The following is a 19747-nucleotide window of genomic DNA, read 5'->3' on the forward strand; positions in this document are numbered from 1 at the left end:
CCTACATAGCATTGCTTTTAGCCAGAGTTGATCAAAGTTACGCATGAAAACATCTCATTTGCTTTCTAGCCAAAATCAACTAGAACTTTTGCTTCTGTCGTTAGGATTGATAGGTGTTCTGGGAGGGCCCTTTCCCTGCAGAACAAATACACCCTGCAGAGGAAATGTGCTTTGAGGCATTGCTGAGCTTCTTTTATTTGGAAGCAATTGATAAGGACTGGCATTACTTATTCTTTAACTGTTTGGTAGAATTCACCAGTGAAGCCATCTTGCCCTGGACTTTTCTTTGTTGGGACGTTTTTGATTACTGATTAACTCTCCCCACCATCTAAAGATATGATGAAATTCCGATCAGAATTCAAGTGGCATTTTTTCACAGGAATAGAACAAACAATTCTCAAATTTCTTTGAAACCACAAACAATGTAAATTGCTGCAGCCACTATTTTGTTAGCTGATTGTTACTGGCTTTTTTTTTTTTTCTTTTTTGTCCTCTCTTTTGATTAATCGAGGTTTTTTTTTTTTTCCATTTTGCTCTTTCATAGTTCATTATGCATTCCTTGTATTATTCTCTTAATCTTTACCCAAGAGATTATAATGCGCATCTTTCACTTAATAAAGTTACTATGAATTAGTATTTTCATCACTGTTTTCTACCAATTTCCAGCAATGTACAAATGTTAGGCATCTTAAATTCCATTTATTTCTCTCCCATGTTTATTTTAAATCCCACAAAATGATATTACTTTTGTTAAAAAATCAATATTAATTTGTATTTATCTATATATTTACCTTTTTTTGCTCTTCATTCTTTATTGCATTTCTGTACTTCCTTTTATGAACCTTTTCTTTATGTCTGAAGAACTCCTTTTAGTATTTCTTTTAGTATTAGTTTGAAGGTGATAAATTCTTTCACTTTCTGTTTGTCTGGTAATTTTTGTATTTTGCATTTATTTATAAATGATATTTTCACTGGGTATAGAATGATAGGTCTTTAGTTTTCTTTGTTTAGACCTTTAAATGTGTTATTCCCTTGCTCCATTGTTTCTGTAGAAAAGTCAACCTTCAATCCTTTGGTAACTTTGTTGGATATATAATGTGTCTTTTTTAAAACTCTGGATGCCTTTAAAATCTTCTAGATTAGTTTAATTTGAAGGTTTTTTACTATGATGTGTTTAGTTTTTTTCACTTCTCATGCTTCGGGTTCACAGAGACTCCTCTTAAATGTGTGTGTTGATGTCTTCAGTTTAGGATAATTCTTAGTATTTCCTCAGATATTTTTCTCTATCTCATGTGCTCTCTCTCTCCCCCTATTTTTCTGAAACTTTAAGTACATTTTAGACCTTATTACCATGTGCCATGTGTCTCGTAAACACATTTGTGCATTTTTTCCATGATTTACTCTTTTTTCTACTAACCTGTTTTCCAATTCACTAATTTTACCTTCTTCTCTACTCAAACAGCTGTTAAACCCAACTATTACGTTTATAATTTTACTTCTTGTACTTTGAAACTAATTTTTTGATAGATCATCATTCTCTGGTAAATTTCTCCAGTTTTTGTTTTCATGTCTCTGAGTGAAGACCCACAGTGAATGAAGACAGGGCCTCTTCCCTCTCCACACACCTTTTCCACCATGATAATCAACCATGAGGCATTTCCCATCAGAGTCCTGCCTCACAAAGGATGTTTACAACAGAAATGTGAAAGCCTGAGGAACCACAGCCAGCAGGACACTTGTTCTTCAAGAAGTCACAAGCCCGGGCACCTTGCATACAACACGCTCAGCATGACAGGAGACAGGCTCGAGGACCTGAAACTTCTGAGGAGAACCATCAAGAGTCACTTTTGCTTTAATACCTTTCTGAGGGTGGGGATGATGAGTGCAGAATAACGTACACAAAGCTGGAAACCGATGGGCTACTTGAGAAGTTTCACTACGTTCAGACTCGGAACTATGGTTTCCTTGAAGATGGGCACATAGCTTGGATTCTCCTGCCGTGGGACCCTGCTCCAGATTCCTGACGATGGTCTGCTTCATGTCCTGGCTGCCGACCCCTCGGGTGGCCAGCAGTGTGCCAATGTGGCCATCCTTGATGTCTGGGTATCTGCTGACCAGAGTTGAAACTTCCAGGCACAACTTCTGCAAGGGCGACAGTAGGGTTACTGTGCTCACCTGCATGTTTGCTGAATCCAGAGGCCAGCTTCTGGAATAGGAAGTGGAGCAGCTCAGCCTCCCTGACTGTCTTCTCGGCACCTCCTTGTACTCCTTAGTGCTCCAGGATGAGACGTGATTCTGCGTGATGGCCCACAGGCACCCACCACCACTCACTCTCACCCTCTTTTTGTATGGATTTTTAGTTTCTGCAAAATCACTGAAATATTCTTCCGCAGTGACACAGATGATGTCTACGGCATTTGAGCCTAACAGCCACTTCTTTGTTATCAGCTCATCGAGATGTTGCTCCAGATCCTGGAAGACCTCTTCCTGGTATCTGCTGCAGCCTCCTCGCAACAACGGTGTCTAAAATCCCATCCATGTTTGGTTGGCTCAGAGACACACCCTCTTCCACTTCATTTTAAAAATACTTCCTTTTTAAACTGATTAGGGGTTCCTGAAAGCTCTGACAGCTGTGATGATTGCTATCATATCCTGAACATAGCAGTGTGGTGCTGCCAGTGTTTCAGATGTTCTGTATACAACTGAGCCTCAACTCTGTGTCTATTTAAGAAAGGATTCATTTGCTGAAGACACAAACTGGTAATTTGTTTTCAAATCTTCACTCATCTGAGCAGTAATTTAAAAAAATTGATGGACCATCTGGAAGACAGTGGTAGGGAGTGTTCCCACTTGGGTCCGCTTTGGGCTCAGTCTATTTCATTCAGTCTTCAGTGTCTGTGTCTAGTGCTTTCTGCAGCCAGACAATGGTGTTTGAAGTGAGAGCTGACATGTACAGATGGAGCAGCTCAGACACCACATTTGAAGAAAGTCAAAGCTCCAGGGCATTGACGTCCACTTCTGGGACCAGCTCCACATTCCCAGTCATCTTTGCGCTTGTGTAGGTGTTTAAGACCCAGGTCAAACAGGCTCATAATCTCACTTGCTTCTAGATCTTCCCACAAGATCTGCATCCAGGTTCTCAGGGCTTGGTGGTTGAGGAGTTTCTGAAAATCTCATAATGGGGAGAAAAGCACGCAACCATCAGGTTTTTGGCAACAGTGGGGTCATCTAGGACATGCTTCCCTATGATTTCCGGGTGGCAGATGAACCACACCTTGTTGGACTCCCTGGGGTTCTGCCTCTGTGCCCTCAATTCTAGCACTCATGATGCTGTCCAAGATGACAAACATTTCCTCCTTCCAATGCTTGGACCTCTCAAGGGGAACAAAGCTAGTTTGCATTTTTTTTGGTCAAGTATGCATCAATCAATTTTTCTTCCCTTTCCAAGATCCTGACAACAGAGACCAGAAAAATGGGGTCCTGGGGGGTGGTGAGCGGCGACCTCTGCAGCACCATCCCCAGCTGCTTGGCCAGCTCATCTGAGAGCCCCTGTGTGCTCCCAAAGTCACTGTGGATGAGGGTCACGTCCACGCGGCGGTGCTCGGACATCAGCCCTTCCCAGGAGCACACTCCTGTTCCAGGTCCATCAGGTTCCAGTGGGCCTGAAGGAGTGCCCCTTGTTCAGTGAGGTCCAGGGTCCCCACTCCTCACAATCCGGGACACCAAGATGATGTTCTTGAGGCTCTCCACAGCTGCAGCGAGCTGGGTGTGCTGTACGATGGCATCCTTCATCCTTGACGTACTTGATGCTCTTGGTGGATGGTGTGGATGCTCCACCTCAAGTCTTTGCTGACGTTGGCCAGGGACCGCAGGATGTCTCTGACATCATCCAGTGCATTTTGGAGCTGGTTCCAGCCCATGTGGCACCCCATACAGCACCCCGTCCAACCATGACTGGATAGCGACCTGCAGTGTGACCTCCACGGATGCCTTTCTCCAGGCCTCTCTTCTGAGGTTCCCCTCCTCTTTGCCCTGCTGGTCCAGGCACAGAAGCATCCCAGCGACCTCTTGAATCTCTGTTGCAACATCCTCCTGGTCTGTCTCCTTCATGGTTAAAAAGCAGGCGGAATCCGCCACCCTCCCCCGCGTGAGAGCAACGATACCCCTTGGCACTGCCACCCGGCGCCTGACTGGAAGTGTCATCCAATTTCTTGAACGTGTTCATCACAGTTACTTTAAAATCTATGTCTTGTGTATTATATCTAGATCATCTTTGAGTCATCTACATTATCTATTTTTTTTTCTCTTGATTTGGTCATTTGAGTCTCTCTAGTATCATTCATGGTAATTATTTACTTATTTCTTGAAGGTAAAATGGAATAAAAGAGGCTAGCGACATTGCTGTCTCTCGGGAACTAGAAGGAAGCAAGGCTTGCTGGTGAGTCTGGAGGCTAATGCAGCTTGCTTGGGAAAAGCATCAAATGAGGCAGAGATGAGACTGAATCCAGCCATTCTGATTGAGTACCGGATACTGTGTATAAAACGTGTAGAAACTCTGAACAATGCTAACTTCCAGCAGATTAGAATCTATTTATTTGTTTACTCATATGTTAGCTAGAGTAGGTCTTGGTCCCCTTGATACAATCAGGGGATGGGAGGCATTAAAGCTGGTTTCAGGCTTTGTGAGAACTGGTCTACTTCTAGTTTGAAGTAATCCTAAAGGAAGACCTTTCAAGAATCTCAGCTGAGAGCAAAGGTTGTTAACCTGGGCCCATCACCCTTGCCGGGCCTCAGATGCCACTTCACCTCCCAAGCACTGTGAGACGGCTCAAAGCTCTGCTTAGCTTTCTAGCTTCTCAGCTGGCCTTTTCTTTCGTCTTCTCAGCCTCTTATGTTGCAAATATTAGTAAGAAATAATACCTTCAACGAAAAAAGCAGCACAGAGTCATGCTCAGTGTTTCCATTCTCTTTTCTCTAAAACTTAGTTCTCTCAATTCCTAGCTGCCTTGGTAACACTCAACCCCAATTGTTTCCCCTCCTACCCCCACGAAACTGCTGAAAGCCCTTAGCCTTGAAATGCAACTGGATCTCTTGTTTGGTGCCACTTACTGACTGGCAAATGCCTTGAGGGAAAAACCGTACAGAGTGGTGAACTCACCTCAATGGCTTTCTCTTCTCTTGGGTCTTAGACTTTCAAGTTCTTGCTGACTGTGTTGCTCTATGATTACTTCAAACAGGTATTTAAAAAGTTTTTTTAACGCAGTTTTCAACTTTTTTGTTGGAATGAGGCTTGGTCTGCTACAGCTACTCTCTCATGACCAGAAACATAAATTAAAAAGCATCATATTTTTATATAAAAATCAGAATTCTCATTTTCTCTTAAAAATAAAAAATTCTAGCAAAACCGGGTCACGTTCTTGCATAGAAATAATGGCTAGAGGTAAGTAGCCCTGTCCTTTAATTTCAGGTATATGCTCTCCAGTTTAATTATCCGGATCACTCAGTGACCCCTGAGAGTAAAAAATGAAGAAAGTCTGTAATTGAGCTTTGAGTGATACTAATACCTAATCATGTTGTATAAAAGGAGAGCTGAAGGGGACGTTGAGAATGCATAGTCAGGAGGGTAAAAGGTTGATTACAAGATTGTTGTATCACGCAACTCGAGGGAAGACAATGTTTCAGAACGGAGCTGGGCGGCGGGGGTCATCTGTGCTGAATTCTGCCGAGCCTTCAAGTTGGGCCAGTACTAAATATTCTCTAGTGAGTGACTTAAATGGAATTGGTGATCTTAGAAAGAGTCTTTCTAGCAGAATCATGGGGTTTACAGAGGTTGGGGTGGCTTAAGGAGTGAATCAGAGCTGTGGAAGTAAAGTGGTGATGTACACAACTAGTTAAAAAGTCTGTGTCAGGAAGGCAAGAGAAAGGATGGTGTTGGGAAGGATGGGAGCTGAGTAATACATTTCAGAGATGAGTGGTCCTTCTTGGCTGCCTTCTTGGTACATCAGCTGGCCTTTCCCCACTTCCTTACAAGATGAAATGCTGCAAAGATATTTTCTTGAAGATGAGAAAGAGGAAAAGCTGGTCAGCGCTCCCCTGTCTCAGGAAAGAAAGAAATAAGGCTTGCTGGGCTCTCCGGAGGCTAACTGAGGTTGCTAGAGAAGAGAGAAAACGAAGATGGAGAAAAGCCTGGCTCTAGCCACTCACCAGACCTGAGCAGCCCTGCCTTGTATGAAGTCATCCCCCTTCCCTGCCTTGACAGAGGCAACAATCAGAAGATAGCAGCACGGAGGCTGCCTGGGTTTTCCTTTTCAAATACCTTTGGAGGGCTGGGACCTTTTCCCCCTAGCTTCAGGGATCTGTTCCTTGGCGCCCCAGTAAAATTACAGAAGCAGTCTGCCTGATAATGACTGTAAATGATAGAGACGATCAGGTTTACCTTGTGACGTCCTCAGGGGACTTGCGGTTAGTTTAGTCTGAATTTAGCATCAGCTGCTCCAGTTCCTTTCTTTTCAGCAGGCAGTGGCTGGACTCATCCTGTATTCTTTCAAACCTAATTAGTGTGAGGGCTTTCCCTCCCTCTCTCCTGCCCATCCGCGCAGCCCTCCTTCCTCTCCTGCTTCCTCTCCTGTCTTGCCCGTGCTCCCTAAGCATGCCAGTCTAGGAACCCAAGCAGATTGCTTTTAGAGGGTGGGCTTTTTTGTTTCTTTGCCTTGGGAGAAACAACCCATGCCTTTGAGCTGTAGGTTATTTATTGTTCCTCCAGGAAAATATACACCAACTTGACTGAACTCCAACCTCCCTTAACTCCTTTATGGTTTGAAGGTAGTCAGGTTAAGGGTTTTACAGCTAACTAGAGATGTTTGGAATGTACTGTAGGTCTTAAACAGAAGTGAACATGCCGAATAGCTAAAGGTTGGAGGGCGTAGTTTTCATTAAAACCAAACCTCCAGATCTTTTAACTTACCAAAAGCCACCATGTGTGTATTTATGTATGTATACATATGTATATAGGTATGTGTCTATGTGGATATGTAATGTATATTACAGATACATGTTACATATGCCTATATTGCATATATATACAAAGACACATACATACCCCCTGAAAGCCCTGCTTCTCAAACTTGAACGTATGGAATCACTTATGCATCTTGCTAAAATGCCGATTCTGACTCAACAGGTCTGGGATGGGGACCACATTTTGAACAGCACTTCCTAAAGAGAGTTTCACATACTCCCCTCCAGCTTCTTCATGGTAACCTAGTCAACCCGCTCCTGAGTTCTGTTAATTGCTGCTCCAGTGTCTCTCTAGGCTATGTGAAAGATCCATTGGATAGGGGGCATTTTTGCTAGCTCTCAAAATAGCAAATGCTTAGCTATTAAGTAAAGCAGACTCTGGATTTGTGTTCCGGTTTCCTGTTCCAGACAACTATGTCGGGAAATGTGAAAGGTGATGTATAATCTCTTTAGATTTATGTTAGTTTACTAATATTTCTTCAGTTTGCTACATTGAGCAATTAGCTCATTCATTTTTAATTAATTAGTTTTCATCTATTTTCAGGTATGCATATAAGGTTACGAATTCACTTCTTTGTACTGATTTATATGTATACCACGATTTTTGAAATTGTGGTCAAAAACATAAAATTTACCATCTTAACCATTTTTCAATGTTCCGACAGTAGTGTTATACATTTAAAAATTCTTTTGTTATAATTTACCTACCATTTCTGAGTGTTTGTAGGAGGAAGAAAATCCAGTTGAATTGTTAGTCATACTGTTGAAACCATGCCAGAGTAATCTTCGAAAATATAAAGGACAACACGTTACTGCATTCTTTAAAATTATCAAAGAGCTTCACATTGCACTTAGAGTAAAATGTAATCTGTTTCTCCTGATTAAGAGATTACATCCCTCTGGCTTATGTGCCGTGTTCTAACCACACTGACTTGCTTTCTTTTCTTGGTCATGCCAAGTTCTCTTTCCTGAAATGGTTTATCCACAGGACGCTGCCACCCTTCAGTGGTCCCTGACCACCACAATTCTGTCACATCAATATGTTTCCTTTCCTCACAGTATTTGACACGATCTGTAATTATCTTGTTTATTTATTCATTTATCTTCTCCCTCCTCCATACAGCGCCTATGCTCCGTGGGGAAAGCAACTTTGTCTTCACGATTGCTCTATCCTCAGCATCTAGCACCGTGCCTGATACACGGCAAGTCATGAATAAATATAGATGCAAATGAATGAAGATGGATGTAATGTTCAGAATCTTCCAGTTCAACTTTCTTTTAAAAAAAAGTAAAATGAGCTGGGAAAGTAGCTGAGAGAGACTTAAGAACTTGCCCGAGATCACAAATTTTTAATGAAGTATCCCAAACAAGTACTCCGGTCTCCTGACTCCCCTGCCCTGTGTTCTTTCTGGTGATCACTCCACTGGTTATTGAAGGCCTACATCAGGGATCTAGGAAGGTGATGGAGAAACTGTAGAGTGGTCCATGACCTCCTTCTGACCTTTATAATGACTTTTGTGTAATACGTGCATATATTCTTCTTCTCTGGTGAGGTAGACTGTAGCTTCCATACAACTTCAGAAAGGTCAAAGTCTTAAAAAATCTTAAAAACCACTGGGCCACATATTCTTAAGTTCCTTGCACATTTTCTCTTGTCTTCATATCAGTTCTTCTATTGATAAGAATTGAACAATCATTATGAATTAAGTATCCGCCGTATTACCAAAGGATGTAGTGTTATGACTTGCATAAAAATGTTGCCATCTATATGTAAAGGGTTTGGTTCACGGAATCACCTGGCACGTGAGGGGTCCTCTGTCAGTTTTATTTTTCAAGACTGGCAACATGAATGCTTACATACTGGCTATAGTTGCATATACCTCAATCTTTCTTTAGCCATATTTTTGGTACCCATTCACCTAATATACTGGCAAATAAAGGAACTTCTCATTCAAATTTCTCTGCTGCACTGGAAATGAGATCATCTGAGGGCTAAGCTTTGACTCTGGAGGTTCACACGCTAAATTGAGATTAGCAGTGGGTTTGTGGATTTTGAATGTGCGTAAGGCTAATACATCCCTTCCTAGGAATATTTTGGTTCTACTAAACATGCTTTTGTATAAAATGGCTTGGGGAACGGGTCAGAGGAATGGTACTGTTCTTGCAGTAGATGTTTGGTGGCATGTCCTCCCAGACCATGAACCATCCTCCCTTCCCTGAGGACAAGTCCTCCATTCAGAGGTACCCTATTCCTCATCCACTGACAGCCGGGATGGAGTGGCCAAAGCTGAGCCCACTACATGCCTCCTTATAGAAATCAGGATCTGGGAGGCAGAGATGGACCGGTTAAATCTTTGATGTGCCTATAACTCTACCTATAAATTTAGAATTGCAGGAAAATATATTTTGCCATGTATACGGAAAAACAAAGAAAGTCAATCTGTACAAAAAAGAAGGATGAAGATGATCTAGGTAAGCTTAAAAAAAATTTAAACGAGGATTTCCTTGGTCTCTGACAACTTTCCTCACAATTACTCTTTTTTCCACATACATTAAGTTGATTTCATTACAACCAAAGCTGTACTAATACATTTTATTTCCTGTGGATGAATGTTTTTGTTTCATTTCTTCTATTTTGCCTGGAGGCAAATGTCTATAGGTGCTGGAGTCGAATTAACTAGGTTTAAATGTCGATTTGATCACTTACTAGCTAAGTGTGATAATTTGGACACACTCATACTAAAAAAGTTGTTTATCTGAAATTCAAATTTAACTGGGCATCCTTTCTTTTATGTGGGAACCCTATTTGTGACATAGTTTCTTCCTTTGTAAAATGGAGATAGTGATACCAAATCAGCAAGGATGTTGAGGAAAATGTCAAGGATATCATAAACATTATGTAAAACCATTTATGGGAAATCTGGCTTATTACTTTCTTTCTTCCCCCCTTCTACCTATGCTGTATCTATAACACAAGAAGGCACTGCTTACAAGGCTCACCAATTGGGAGTAAATACTTCCTGGATGTGCTGAACTTCTACTGTGTTAACAGACTAATACCGAGATGAAATGACTTAAAGATGAGGCTTACAGGGAAGTGAACTGGTTCCTTCTGGAACACGAGGAAAGGCTTTATTACCTCTCACGAGATGATGTCTTTATTCTTGAATTAGGGAATTTGAAAGGCTGTATATTTCAATCTACCTGACTTCGTCCAGGTACCCCATCTTGAGTACACTCTAAGATTCATTCTTGTGCTAGGGTATGTCTAGGTTTTAATTATACACAAATTCGTTTCCAATTCAAACAAGTATCTCCCCATCTGGTCTTCCTCACCTCCTATAGAAAGAGATGAGGAAAGAAAAAGCATGAGGGAAAAAGAGAAGATGATAATATACGAGTTCACTACTTGCCTGTTTGAAGATAAAGAATGTAAGATGCTTGATTTGGGGGCACGTTATTTCTTGTCTCTTATGTCTAAATCCTTCTCGTTTTTACCTTGATTACTTCTTATATTCCCTGTGTGGAGGAACCCAGCAAGTACTGAACAATGTCTTTAACACAGGTCCAACCACCACGTTTTCTGCTCAAGAGACCCAGAGCAATGAACTTCCCTTAGAGAGGCATTTATCATCTATTCCTTTATTTATCACACCAGATCCAGTGGGATTAGCTCGGACTTTTGTCTCTTCCCAAACAGTGTGGGCTTGCTGATCCACCCCTCAGCAATGGGCACAAAAATGGCGGGCATCCATCTTTTCCTTCCTTGTTCAAAGTCACCACCTCTGGAGATGCCTCGTAAGGAGTGAGCCAGGAGCTCCTGGGAAATATCGGCAGGTCTAGTCTGACTCTGGATAGGCAGAGGCATCTTCCACTGTGGTTTCCTCCAGGTTTTCCTTTCCGTTTTCTTTCCTGGTTTCACCTGGGTGTGTCTGGGATGAGAGTTTACCACTTGGAGTCAACACTGCTTGCTCAGGATCACCAGCGGGGACTGGTTTTGGCTCCAGCGAACGGACTGATGTACTGGGCGGCTGGGCTGCAGTCTCGCTGACCTGGTCAACTGAAGGAGGACAATTTATGTCTGTAAGCGTCTCTTCTGTCAGTGGCACCATATTTATAATTTCACACGGACTTGGAGGTGAAATATCCTTTTTGTAACAGGAGGTGCTGAAAGGGATGGTGCAAAACACAAGATCCGAGGGCAGCAGCATAAACTCGTTTTCTGGCCGGGTGATCACAAACCTGTAAGAAGAGCCAAAGGTGAATTCTGAGCCCCTGCAGCTGGGACGGTGTGGCTGCAGGCAGTGGCCAAAACAAGAAAGTCATTTTGCTGGGCCCAAAGAGGAAACGTTTTTGTTTTGCTTTGCTTTATTTAGTTTCTGATTAATAGTAAAAAATAAACAAACAAACAAAAAACAACTCTGTGGCACAGCGCAACAGGAGAGGCCCCAGGCTAGCAGCTGGGAGACTAGTTCTCACGCCTGCCTCTGAAACCAACCACCTCTGACCCTAGGCATGCCACCTCCCTTCTGGGCCTTGCTTTTCGCATCATTTTAATGGGAGACGGATGGGACTATGGTTTGGGCTAATTGATTTCTAATGGCTTTTCCAACGATATGTTTCTCTGCTTTTAACATCCAGGACCCTAATGAATTCGGTTGGCACAATTCTGAGCACTTAGCCAAGCTTTATCAAAACTGGAAGATTACGTGCATGCCAGATATTTCCATCCTGGGTTAGGCCTATTTTCATGTTTCTGCCGCCAACTTTCACACAGAATGTAGGTTGCCCAATGGAGGAAAAAGAAAAGTAACCAAAGGTTTATTTGAAACCTTGACGGGTAAGCAAATAGTGAGTCAATGAGTTTCAAAGATCACCCATAGCCTGGACCTGCGTGGACAGACTCTGCAGAGAAGCAGGATGTCTTGGCAGGAAATCAGGCACATGGCAAATCCTCGGAGAACATGAGTCAGATTCATGAAGACGCCAGTGTTCCTGTCAGAACGCTGAGGCAGCAGAACCGTGCATGACTTTCAGTGTTGCCCCGAATAATCACCTCTTCTTCCCTAAGCACCCATCACACGTCACCACTGATCTTTCACTGAATAATCTTCCCACTTCCCTCTCACCCACTGAGTCCCCTGTAACCTCTGTGATATTCTAAACAAGATCTGCTATAACCACATACTCTCTTTCCAACAGGAATATCATTTCCTTCCCTGAGGTCCGCCCAAGTATGGGCTACACCTTCTCCCAATTACCACGGTCCACAGGTTTTCCAGAGGTGTTGGGGGTCAGTCACAGGCAGACAGAGATGGGGATGGGGGGTCAGCATCATTCAGGCTTCCGAGTGCTGTTTCCAGAGCATCCCTGCTCCCCACATCGTTGTGGTCCATGCTCTACAGCCTTATCACCCTCCTCTTGAGTCACCTCAGTGTTATCCACACACCTCCATGTTTATTTAGGCCTTTGGCACATGGGACACTTTTTCTTTCAAACCCTAGTGCCTGCAGTGTCTCCGTGATTTGCGACTCCAACGCGCAGACCAATTTCTTTGATTTCCACTACCCAGTGATCTTTATCTCCCAACCACTTTCCTGACCACATACTGCTGTTGTAACTTCCTGACACATCCTGCCTCTAAAACCTCACCCTTCAATAAATCACTCTCTGACCACAACTTCCCCTCGTTCTTTCTCTCATTTCCTTACTCTTGGGTACATCCGCTCTTCAGGCTATTTCCATCCCCTGTCCTTTCCCTTTGCACTGTTGCTTCTACAGATGCACAGTAAACTCCTTTTTCCATTCCCCTCAGTGATTGATGTAACTTTTACGTCTTTCTCAACTCCCTAGAGACTTCCCCCCTCTTTTCTCTCAGCCAGGGCTATGCCTGCACGTCACCGAGAAATCCTAGTGTTACGTAAACATTCCCTAAGCACAGCCCTCATCCACAGCCAGATCTGCCTTGGCCTCCTTTCTTTTCCTCCCTTCCTCCTGCGAGCGGAGAAGCTGTCTCTCTTCGTGTTCATGACTACTCCGCTTTCAGTGATTTGACTTCCTTCCCCTTCCTCCTGAAACAGGTTCATCGATCCATTTCCACTCTATTATTTTTAATTTCTCCTTCTCTACTGAGTACTGCCCGTTCCCACCACGAGACTCTTAGTCTGGATCTACATTACTGTGCCGTCTGGAGCTGGTACCCAGTACCCCTTCTTTTCTCCTCTCCCCTCCACACACATTTTCTTTCTCTTCCCCACTACTGTCAGAATGATCTTCTTTAAACTGAAATCTCTACACATCACTCCCGTGTCTTACATGGACAAGGCACAGTGGCTAGAGAAAAGGCACTCAGTAAATATTGACCCAGCGAGTCCGGCAGCGAACAAGTAAATCTTCCCAGTGTGGACAGTGGCTTTTCGGCTTTAAAAAGTCGCACAGGCGTCGATGAGGGGTAAGTTACAAAAGAACCCTGACTGAAAATCTGGGTCTGCATTTCAGATTTCACTGGGGACAGAGAAACCCTTCTCCTTACATGGCCAATACTACCTGGATCCCAATCACCAGGGTTCATTCGTATTATTTATACTGATCCTACACTGTTACCTACTTCCCCAGCACCCTCTGTTTCATGTGGGGGCCCTAAGCTCTGGCCGTCTCTTTCACACAGAATGACGTCGCTTTGGCCCTCGTGCTTGGGCGGTGGCCGGCGCCTTCTACACCAGCATACACTCCCCTTTTGTGCTCTGGGTTGCGCTCTTCCTCATCTATCATGCGGTACAAGCCGAGGCACAGGACTCCAAGGTTATCTAACGAGCCGCAGAATATCTGCCCAAAGGTCCTTCTTGGCTGGGGAGAGAAGAGAGAAAAACTTACGTCTGGCGGCACTCGAATCAAGCTGTAACAAGCGCTTACTGGAGTGTCACTTGCCTTTTCTCCCAGTGAAGTCTGGAAGACCCAAGAGCTCCCTCCTAATACCTCTCTGGTGGCAGCAGCAAGTGGGCTGGAAATCAGGTTGACCATGAGTTTTGAGCATCTAGCACCGGCAGCTGTTTTTATGACTCTGGTCTTTCAGGAGCCTGTCTGGGTGTGGTGTGGCAAGGGGCTATGCTCGTTTTTATTACTACTGCTGGTTTGGTAATGATCAAGAAGTCACAGTGAGCACCAGGTTGGAAAATACAGTTGTTGTTTTTTTCTTGAGGTACACAGGCCTCTCACTGCTTTGGCCTCTCCCGTTGCGGAGCACAGGCTCCGGACACGCAGGCTCAGCGGCCATGGCTCACGGGCCCAGCCGCTCCGCGGCATGTGGGATCTTCCCGGACCGGGGCACGAACCCGTGTCCCCTGCATCGGCAGGCGGACTCTCAACCACTGCACCACCGGGGAAGCCCGGAAAATAGTTTTTAAGGCACACAATGAGAGAGCGGCCTTCTCATCCTCCTTTTGACCTTGCTCTCAAGCTACTGCCAACAAGGCACCTTGAGTAGCTGCAGGCTTCAAAGCAGCAGCCAGTGCATTCAGGGAAGTCGAAAGAGAACAGTCTGTTTAGCTCTGTGATTCCTCAGGGTACAGAACAGAGGACCAGACATAACTGGAGAAGAAAGGGCTGACCAGTCCACTGCCACCTCTGGTTCCCACAGGAAGTGGCCAGCGGCAGCTGTCCTGGGCTTAGAATCACTTACAAGTCAGCCTGAGATGAGGAACCCAGGACCACAGAAATTCGAAGGACCGGACCATGGAGGGAGCTTTGGAATGTTGTTTGCACCTGGAATTCAGATGCACAGAGCGTGGGGTTCGCCCTTACCTGCCGAGACACAGCAGACACAGAGGCAGGAAGAGGGCTGTGAAGAAGGGGCTCTGCTCAGGCCCCTCTAAAGGCCTGCCCCTGACGGTGACACCGGGGAATCGAATGCCATGTCTCTCAAAACTAAACCAAAAGGCAGGCTGACCAGTAGATTCCTCACTGCAGCCTGGACTCCACACAGAGCCCCAAATGCCCAGATGCCTCATGGGGATTTGCCAGAATTATTTTCTTCCTTGCTATAATCTACTGTTTGTTAGCTCAGAGGACTAAGAAAACTCAAGCGTTTTTCACTGGCTAGCCCAGACAGATTCTTAGGCCCAAACGTGGAATCCTTCTGCCTGATTTCAGGTGACATGATCAGATTTCTTTCTTTTTTTTTTTGGCCATGCCCCGCAGCATGCGGGATCTTAGTTTCCCGGCCAGGGATCGAACTTGTGCCCCCTGCCTTGGAAACGTGGAGTCCTCTTCACTGGACTGCCAGGGAAGTCTGGATCAGATTTCTTTAGTAGTTCAAGCGTAGGGAGAGTGGACAGGCCCTGGGTCAGACTGCCTTAGGGGACCCTGCTTGGTCACTGGTAGGCAATACGGTCTCAGGTAAGTATTTGTTTCTCTGCACCTCAGCTTCTTAATCTGTTCAATGGAATTAATAACGATGCCTACCATGTAAACCTTTGGAGAGATAAAGTGAAAAACAAACAAAGCAGACAGGCCCAGGTCAAATGCTCAGTGAATATTAACATTACACTTATTATTAAAATCCTTGTCAAGGGACAAAGTTATGAGACCTCTCTGATGCTTCCTGTGCACTTTTTTACCCGGAGGATGGGGATACTAACAATGGCTTGATCTCTCAGAATTGTTGCAAAAAACAGTTATCACGTGAAAATGCACTGTAAATTGTAAATACACTATGAATATAAATTACATTAATTTTTGTCATTATTATTGTTATTATTTATATGCTCTAGGTGATCTAGGAACCCAAACAGGTTGGATCAATTTCCAAAACTCAGGGAGGTTAGGACGCTCTACTACGAGAAGAGTTGACTCACTTGAATGTCTGACAAAATGGTTTGGTTTAAGGACAGAAGCCCCAGCTTACACCGCATTCTTCCAGGTGAAACGGTAGAGTAACTGTCATTCGGCCCACAGAACTTTTCCTTATCCAAATATTGTTCCAGCTGAGAACTTATCCCTCCTGTCACCAACATCTGAAGTAATTCCAGAACATGGTAATTGTAGAACGCCTGGAAAGCAAGGACAAGGCATGTGCAAAGTCAGAAGGTGGAGGTGGAGAGATGTGGCGATTTACTGGGCATCGTTGTTTGAAATGGATCTGAGAGCACAAAGCAGTGTCTCTCATTATCATTAAAATCATCCCAAAGCCTGCAGTTTGGGTAGGGCACTGGGTTAGGCAAAGTGCAGCGAAAATAGCACTGACCCCGTTCCTGCTCTTTTGGGGAGGACTTACACTGTAATAGTAGGAGAAGACGGGTAATGACACTGACCCCAAGGGTGTCCCCACTTCCAAAAATGACCAGAGGAGTGTATCAGGCCACAGATACCCTAACAATCATCAACATGTATTTAAAATATGTACAGAGACTTCTAGAGATTTTCCTTAGGGGACTACTGACATTACTATTGGCGTCGACACTTGACTCCTCCGGATGTGAATCCACTTACATTCCTTTTGATTCTGACCTATTTGAGGACAGGTATTAACTTAATCTCCCACAGTGTACATCTCCCATGGTGTACTTCGAAAACAGGAGGTGTGGAGTATAAAATGAATGGAATTTCAGAATATTTGGCATCAAAATGAAGCCAGAGATTGACGATTGACGTGTGGGTCAACTTAGTTTGAAAGTAGCTTGAGTCTGAATACGCCAAGCCATTTTCTTAAACTCTTTTCCCAAAGGATTCCAACACAGTGTTGACTAGGCAGTGACATACATGGAAATAGCATTGTAATAACTGCCCATGAGGTTTTCTTAAATCCATTGTTACCTATATAATGTTCTAAATTTCCTACCCTTGGTCTTATCTAAATCGAACTTTTATTCCAGTAGAAACGAGAATTTACATGGTTAATAGCACCTACATAAAAATCAGTCATTTTGTTTTCATTATAAATAATAGGAATGACTTCCACCGTTACTGAGAAATCTTACCATTCGCTTTCTCCATGCCCCAATTCAGGGACTTGTCTTCTGAAGTCTGGGTTATGAGACACACCTCTTTACTACTCTTTTTCTCATTCACAATCCACTGCTCAAAATGCTTCCAGAGAGATTGTCCAGAAACGCAAATCAGATCCCGCCACCCATCCCTTGAACCTGCAGTAAAACCAAGCTCAGACTCGTTTCCACGGTCTTCAAAGCCCTCAAGATCTGACACCAGCTCCCTCTCTGAGCTCATCTCCATGAGCCATGGTTCTCTCCAGTGCACACTATAGTCAATCTGCAGTCGCTCAAGTGACACTTTTACTCCTTCATGCCTTGGCTTTAGAACATCTGGTTCATCTTTCCTCTTGGAAGACCCTATACTGGCCTCCTCATCAGAATGAAATTTTCCTTTCTTTGTGATCCCATGGCCACTGGCTTTACTCGTTGTATTTCTGCATTTTAGAGCTGGTTGTTTGTACGGAACACACCTGAGTTTGAATCGTGGACTGGTACATCCTAGCGGACCGGAACACCTTTGGACAATTCCTGTATTCTTTCTCAGTCATAGTTTTATGATTTTAAAGATGACATGATAATACCCACCTTTGAGCACTGTTTGCAGGATTCAATGAGATATACAGCACACACCACTGAATTGTGCTGTCTTCGACACTGGTGTTCACGTACCTGGATCACCTGGAGTGATATTCATGAGACCCGATTCCTGGGATCCCAGATCTACTGGATCCGAATTTATGTACGGGAGTGGGAATCAGAATTTAAAGGGCACCTCTGGTAGTTTGACACTGGTGGTCCTCAAATTACACTCTGAGCAACAGGCCTTAAATGATGTGTTCTTTCAGACAGACTTTGTCTACTTAACATTCACGTCTTCAAGAGCACATTGGACCAGGCAGGTGTAAGAATATTCAGTGCAAAGGTTGCTGCAAACAATTATTACAAATGATTTTTAAAAACTGAGTGCAAAAACAGCTGCCAGGATATTGAGTGCAATTGGCAGTTGAATTTTAACAAATAAACCAATACTGTTAGCAAAACGTAGAGCCCACTGGAGAAGGTGACCTAGGAAATAATATCATCTATGTAAATTAAGAGAAAATAAAAAGAAAAGGACTTTTACAATATTTTTCAGATTAAAGATGACTTCAAACACCTTCTCCATCCTAATGCCCAGACTGAAAGAACGAACCTCCTGACTGACAGTCACCTCCGTATATTCCCTCCCTGTTGCATCCTCTACCCAGAAGGGGCTTATGGATCTGGCCCCCTGAAATCCAGGAGGGAGTGGAGGATGTAAATCCAGATTGGACCACAATCCGTTTAAGAACAAGTGGCCGTAATGTAGAATGATCAAACATAATGCTGTTAGAATACTTCTCCACTGATTAAAAAAAAAAAGGTGTAATTTCTAGGGTTATCCTGGTGTCGATGCCTCTAGGGAAACATGTACTTTACATATTTAACAGAGAGAGGCCTAGCTTTTGACCCTATCATTTCTTCAGTTTTGACATCAAAAGGCTTGCAATTCTATATCGGGGAAAATTATGGGATTTACATGTCACCCTTATTCTGAGCCCACCTTACATTCTTATTATTCGGGGTTCCATGGCACTGCCATTATGGGTCTCTTTTTTCTTTCCTCCCTTCCTCCCTTCCTCTCTCCCTTCTTTCCTTTTTTTGGTTTTCATTCTTTTTTTCTTTCTCAAGAAAATATGAAAGTTGAAATGTGCATGAAACATTTTAGGACTTCTAAACTTGGATAGTGTTTCTAATATACTCAGATTTATATTATCTAATATCTCTAATATCTAATGTAATCAGTTCAATCAGAATTTGAACTTCTGATGCCTGAAAATGTTGCAGCCCAAAGTGTTTTAACTTTTAGCTACAGTGAAGTTGGAGGTTTCTCTCATATTACTCCTTAATAACATAGATACTAACATCCTGGCCACTCACTACTTTTAATTCTGAGAATCTCAAAAGGTCTTAAGGCCCACATTTTCTGAGAAATACTTCTAAGTTGAGAATGAGGCTATATGGTAGGAAAACTGCCACTAACCAGCTGAGTGAACTTGAGATCTCAAGCCAGGTAACTTTTGTTATTTTCCTTACCTCCCTTATAAGTAAAGGAAAATGCTCCTTACTTCATGTCCAGGTTTGAAATCCTATTGTTATAATGCCATATGGGAGTCCTGCTCCCATATGGAGGGGTCTGAGTGCGCCTCCATATTTTTATTTAATTTTTATTTTTTTGCGGTACGCGGGCCTCTCACTGTTGTGGCCTGTTCCGTTGCGGAGCACAGGCTCCGGACGCGCAGGCTCAGCGGCCATGGCTCACGGGCCCAGCCGCTCCGCGGCATGTGGGATCTTCCCAGACCGAGGCACGCATCCGTGTCCCCTGCATCGGCAGGCGGACTCTCAACCACTGCGCCACCAGGGGAGCCCTCCATATTTTTATATAGCATTGAGCTGAGGGTTAAAAGTGAATCCGAATTACACCTTAGGGGCATGTTTCTCCACCTGGGCCAGGAGTTTACTGTAGTATCCCAGTGGGTACTTGCAGCCGTAGTGTTGGCTGAATCAGAAGATTTGGAGGGAAAATCCATTATTTTTATCTTGGAAAAAAAATCACAGGGATATCAGGGGATAGAAGGGGAAAATTACATGACAATCTAAAACAGAACTTCAGTACTTTCAGGCGGTGACAACTTCACGCCACATTTTTCAGGCTTTGTTCTCTC

The 19747-nt window shown here is 43.7% G+C and overlaps 1 protein-coding gene and 1 pseudogene across 1 annotated transcript in view; both read right to left on the reverse strand.

Moving 5' to 3' along the window:
- Window positions 1-1919: 1919 nt before the first annotated feature.
- LOC132512717 (exocyst complex component 3-like) lies at window positions 1920-4110 on the reverse strand (annotated as a pseudogene).
- A 7009-nt stretch (window positions 4111-11119) lies between these two features.
- Window positions 11120-19747, reverse strand: part of KCNU1 (potassium calcium-activated channel subfamily U member 1) — a 132687-nt gene continuing 124059 nt past the window's right edge. Inside the window, exons 24-26 of the mRNA XM_060136355.1 lie at window positions 15870-16064; window positions 13381-13863; window positions 11120-11259 (exon numbers count right to left, since the gene is read on the reverse strand). Of these exons, the coding sequence (XP_059992338.1) occupies window positions 13657-13863; window positions 15870-16064 (402 nt within the window). The 3' untranslated portion in view covers window positions 11120-11259; window positions 13381-13656. The remainder of the gene's footprint in view (window positions 11260-13380; window positions 13864-15869; window positions 16065-19747) is intronic.

Source organism: Lagenorhynchus albirostris, chromosome 21, assembly GCF_949774975.1.
Source record: "Lagenorhynchus albirostris chromosome 21, mLagAlb1.1, whole genome shotgun sequence".
Classification (NCBI taxonomy): Eukaryota; Metazoa; Chordata; class Mammalia; order Artiodactyla; family Delphinidae; genus Lagenorhynchus; species Lagenorhynchus albirostris.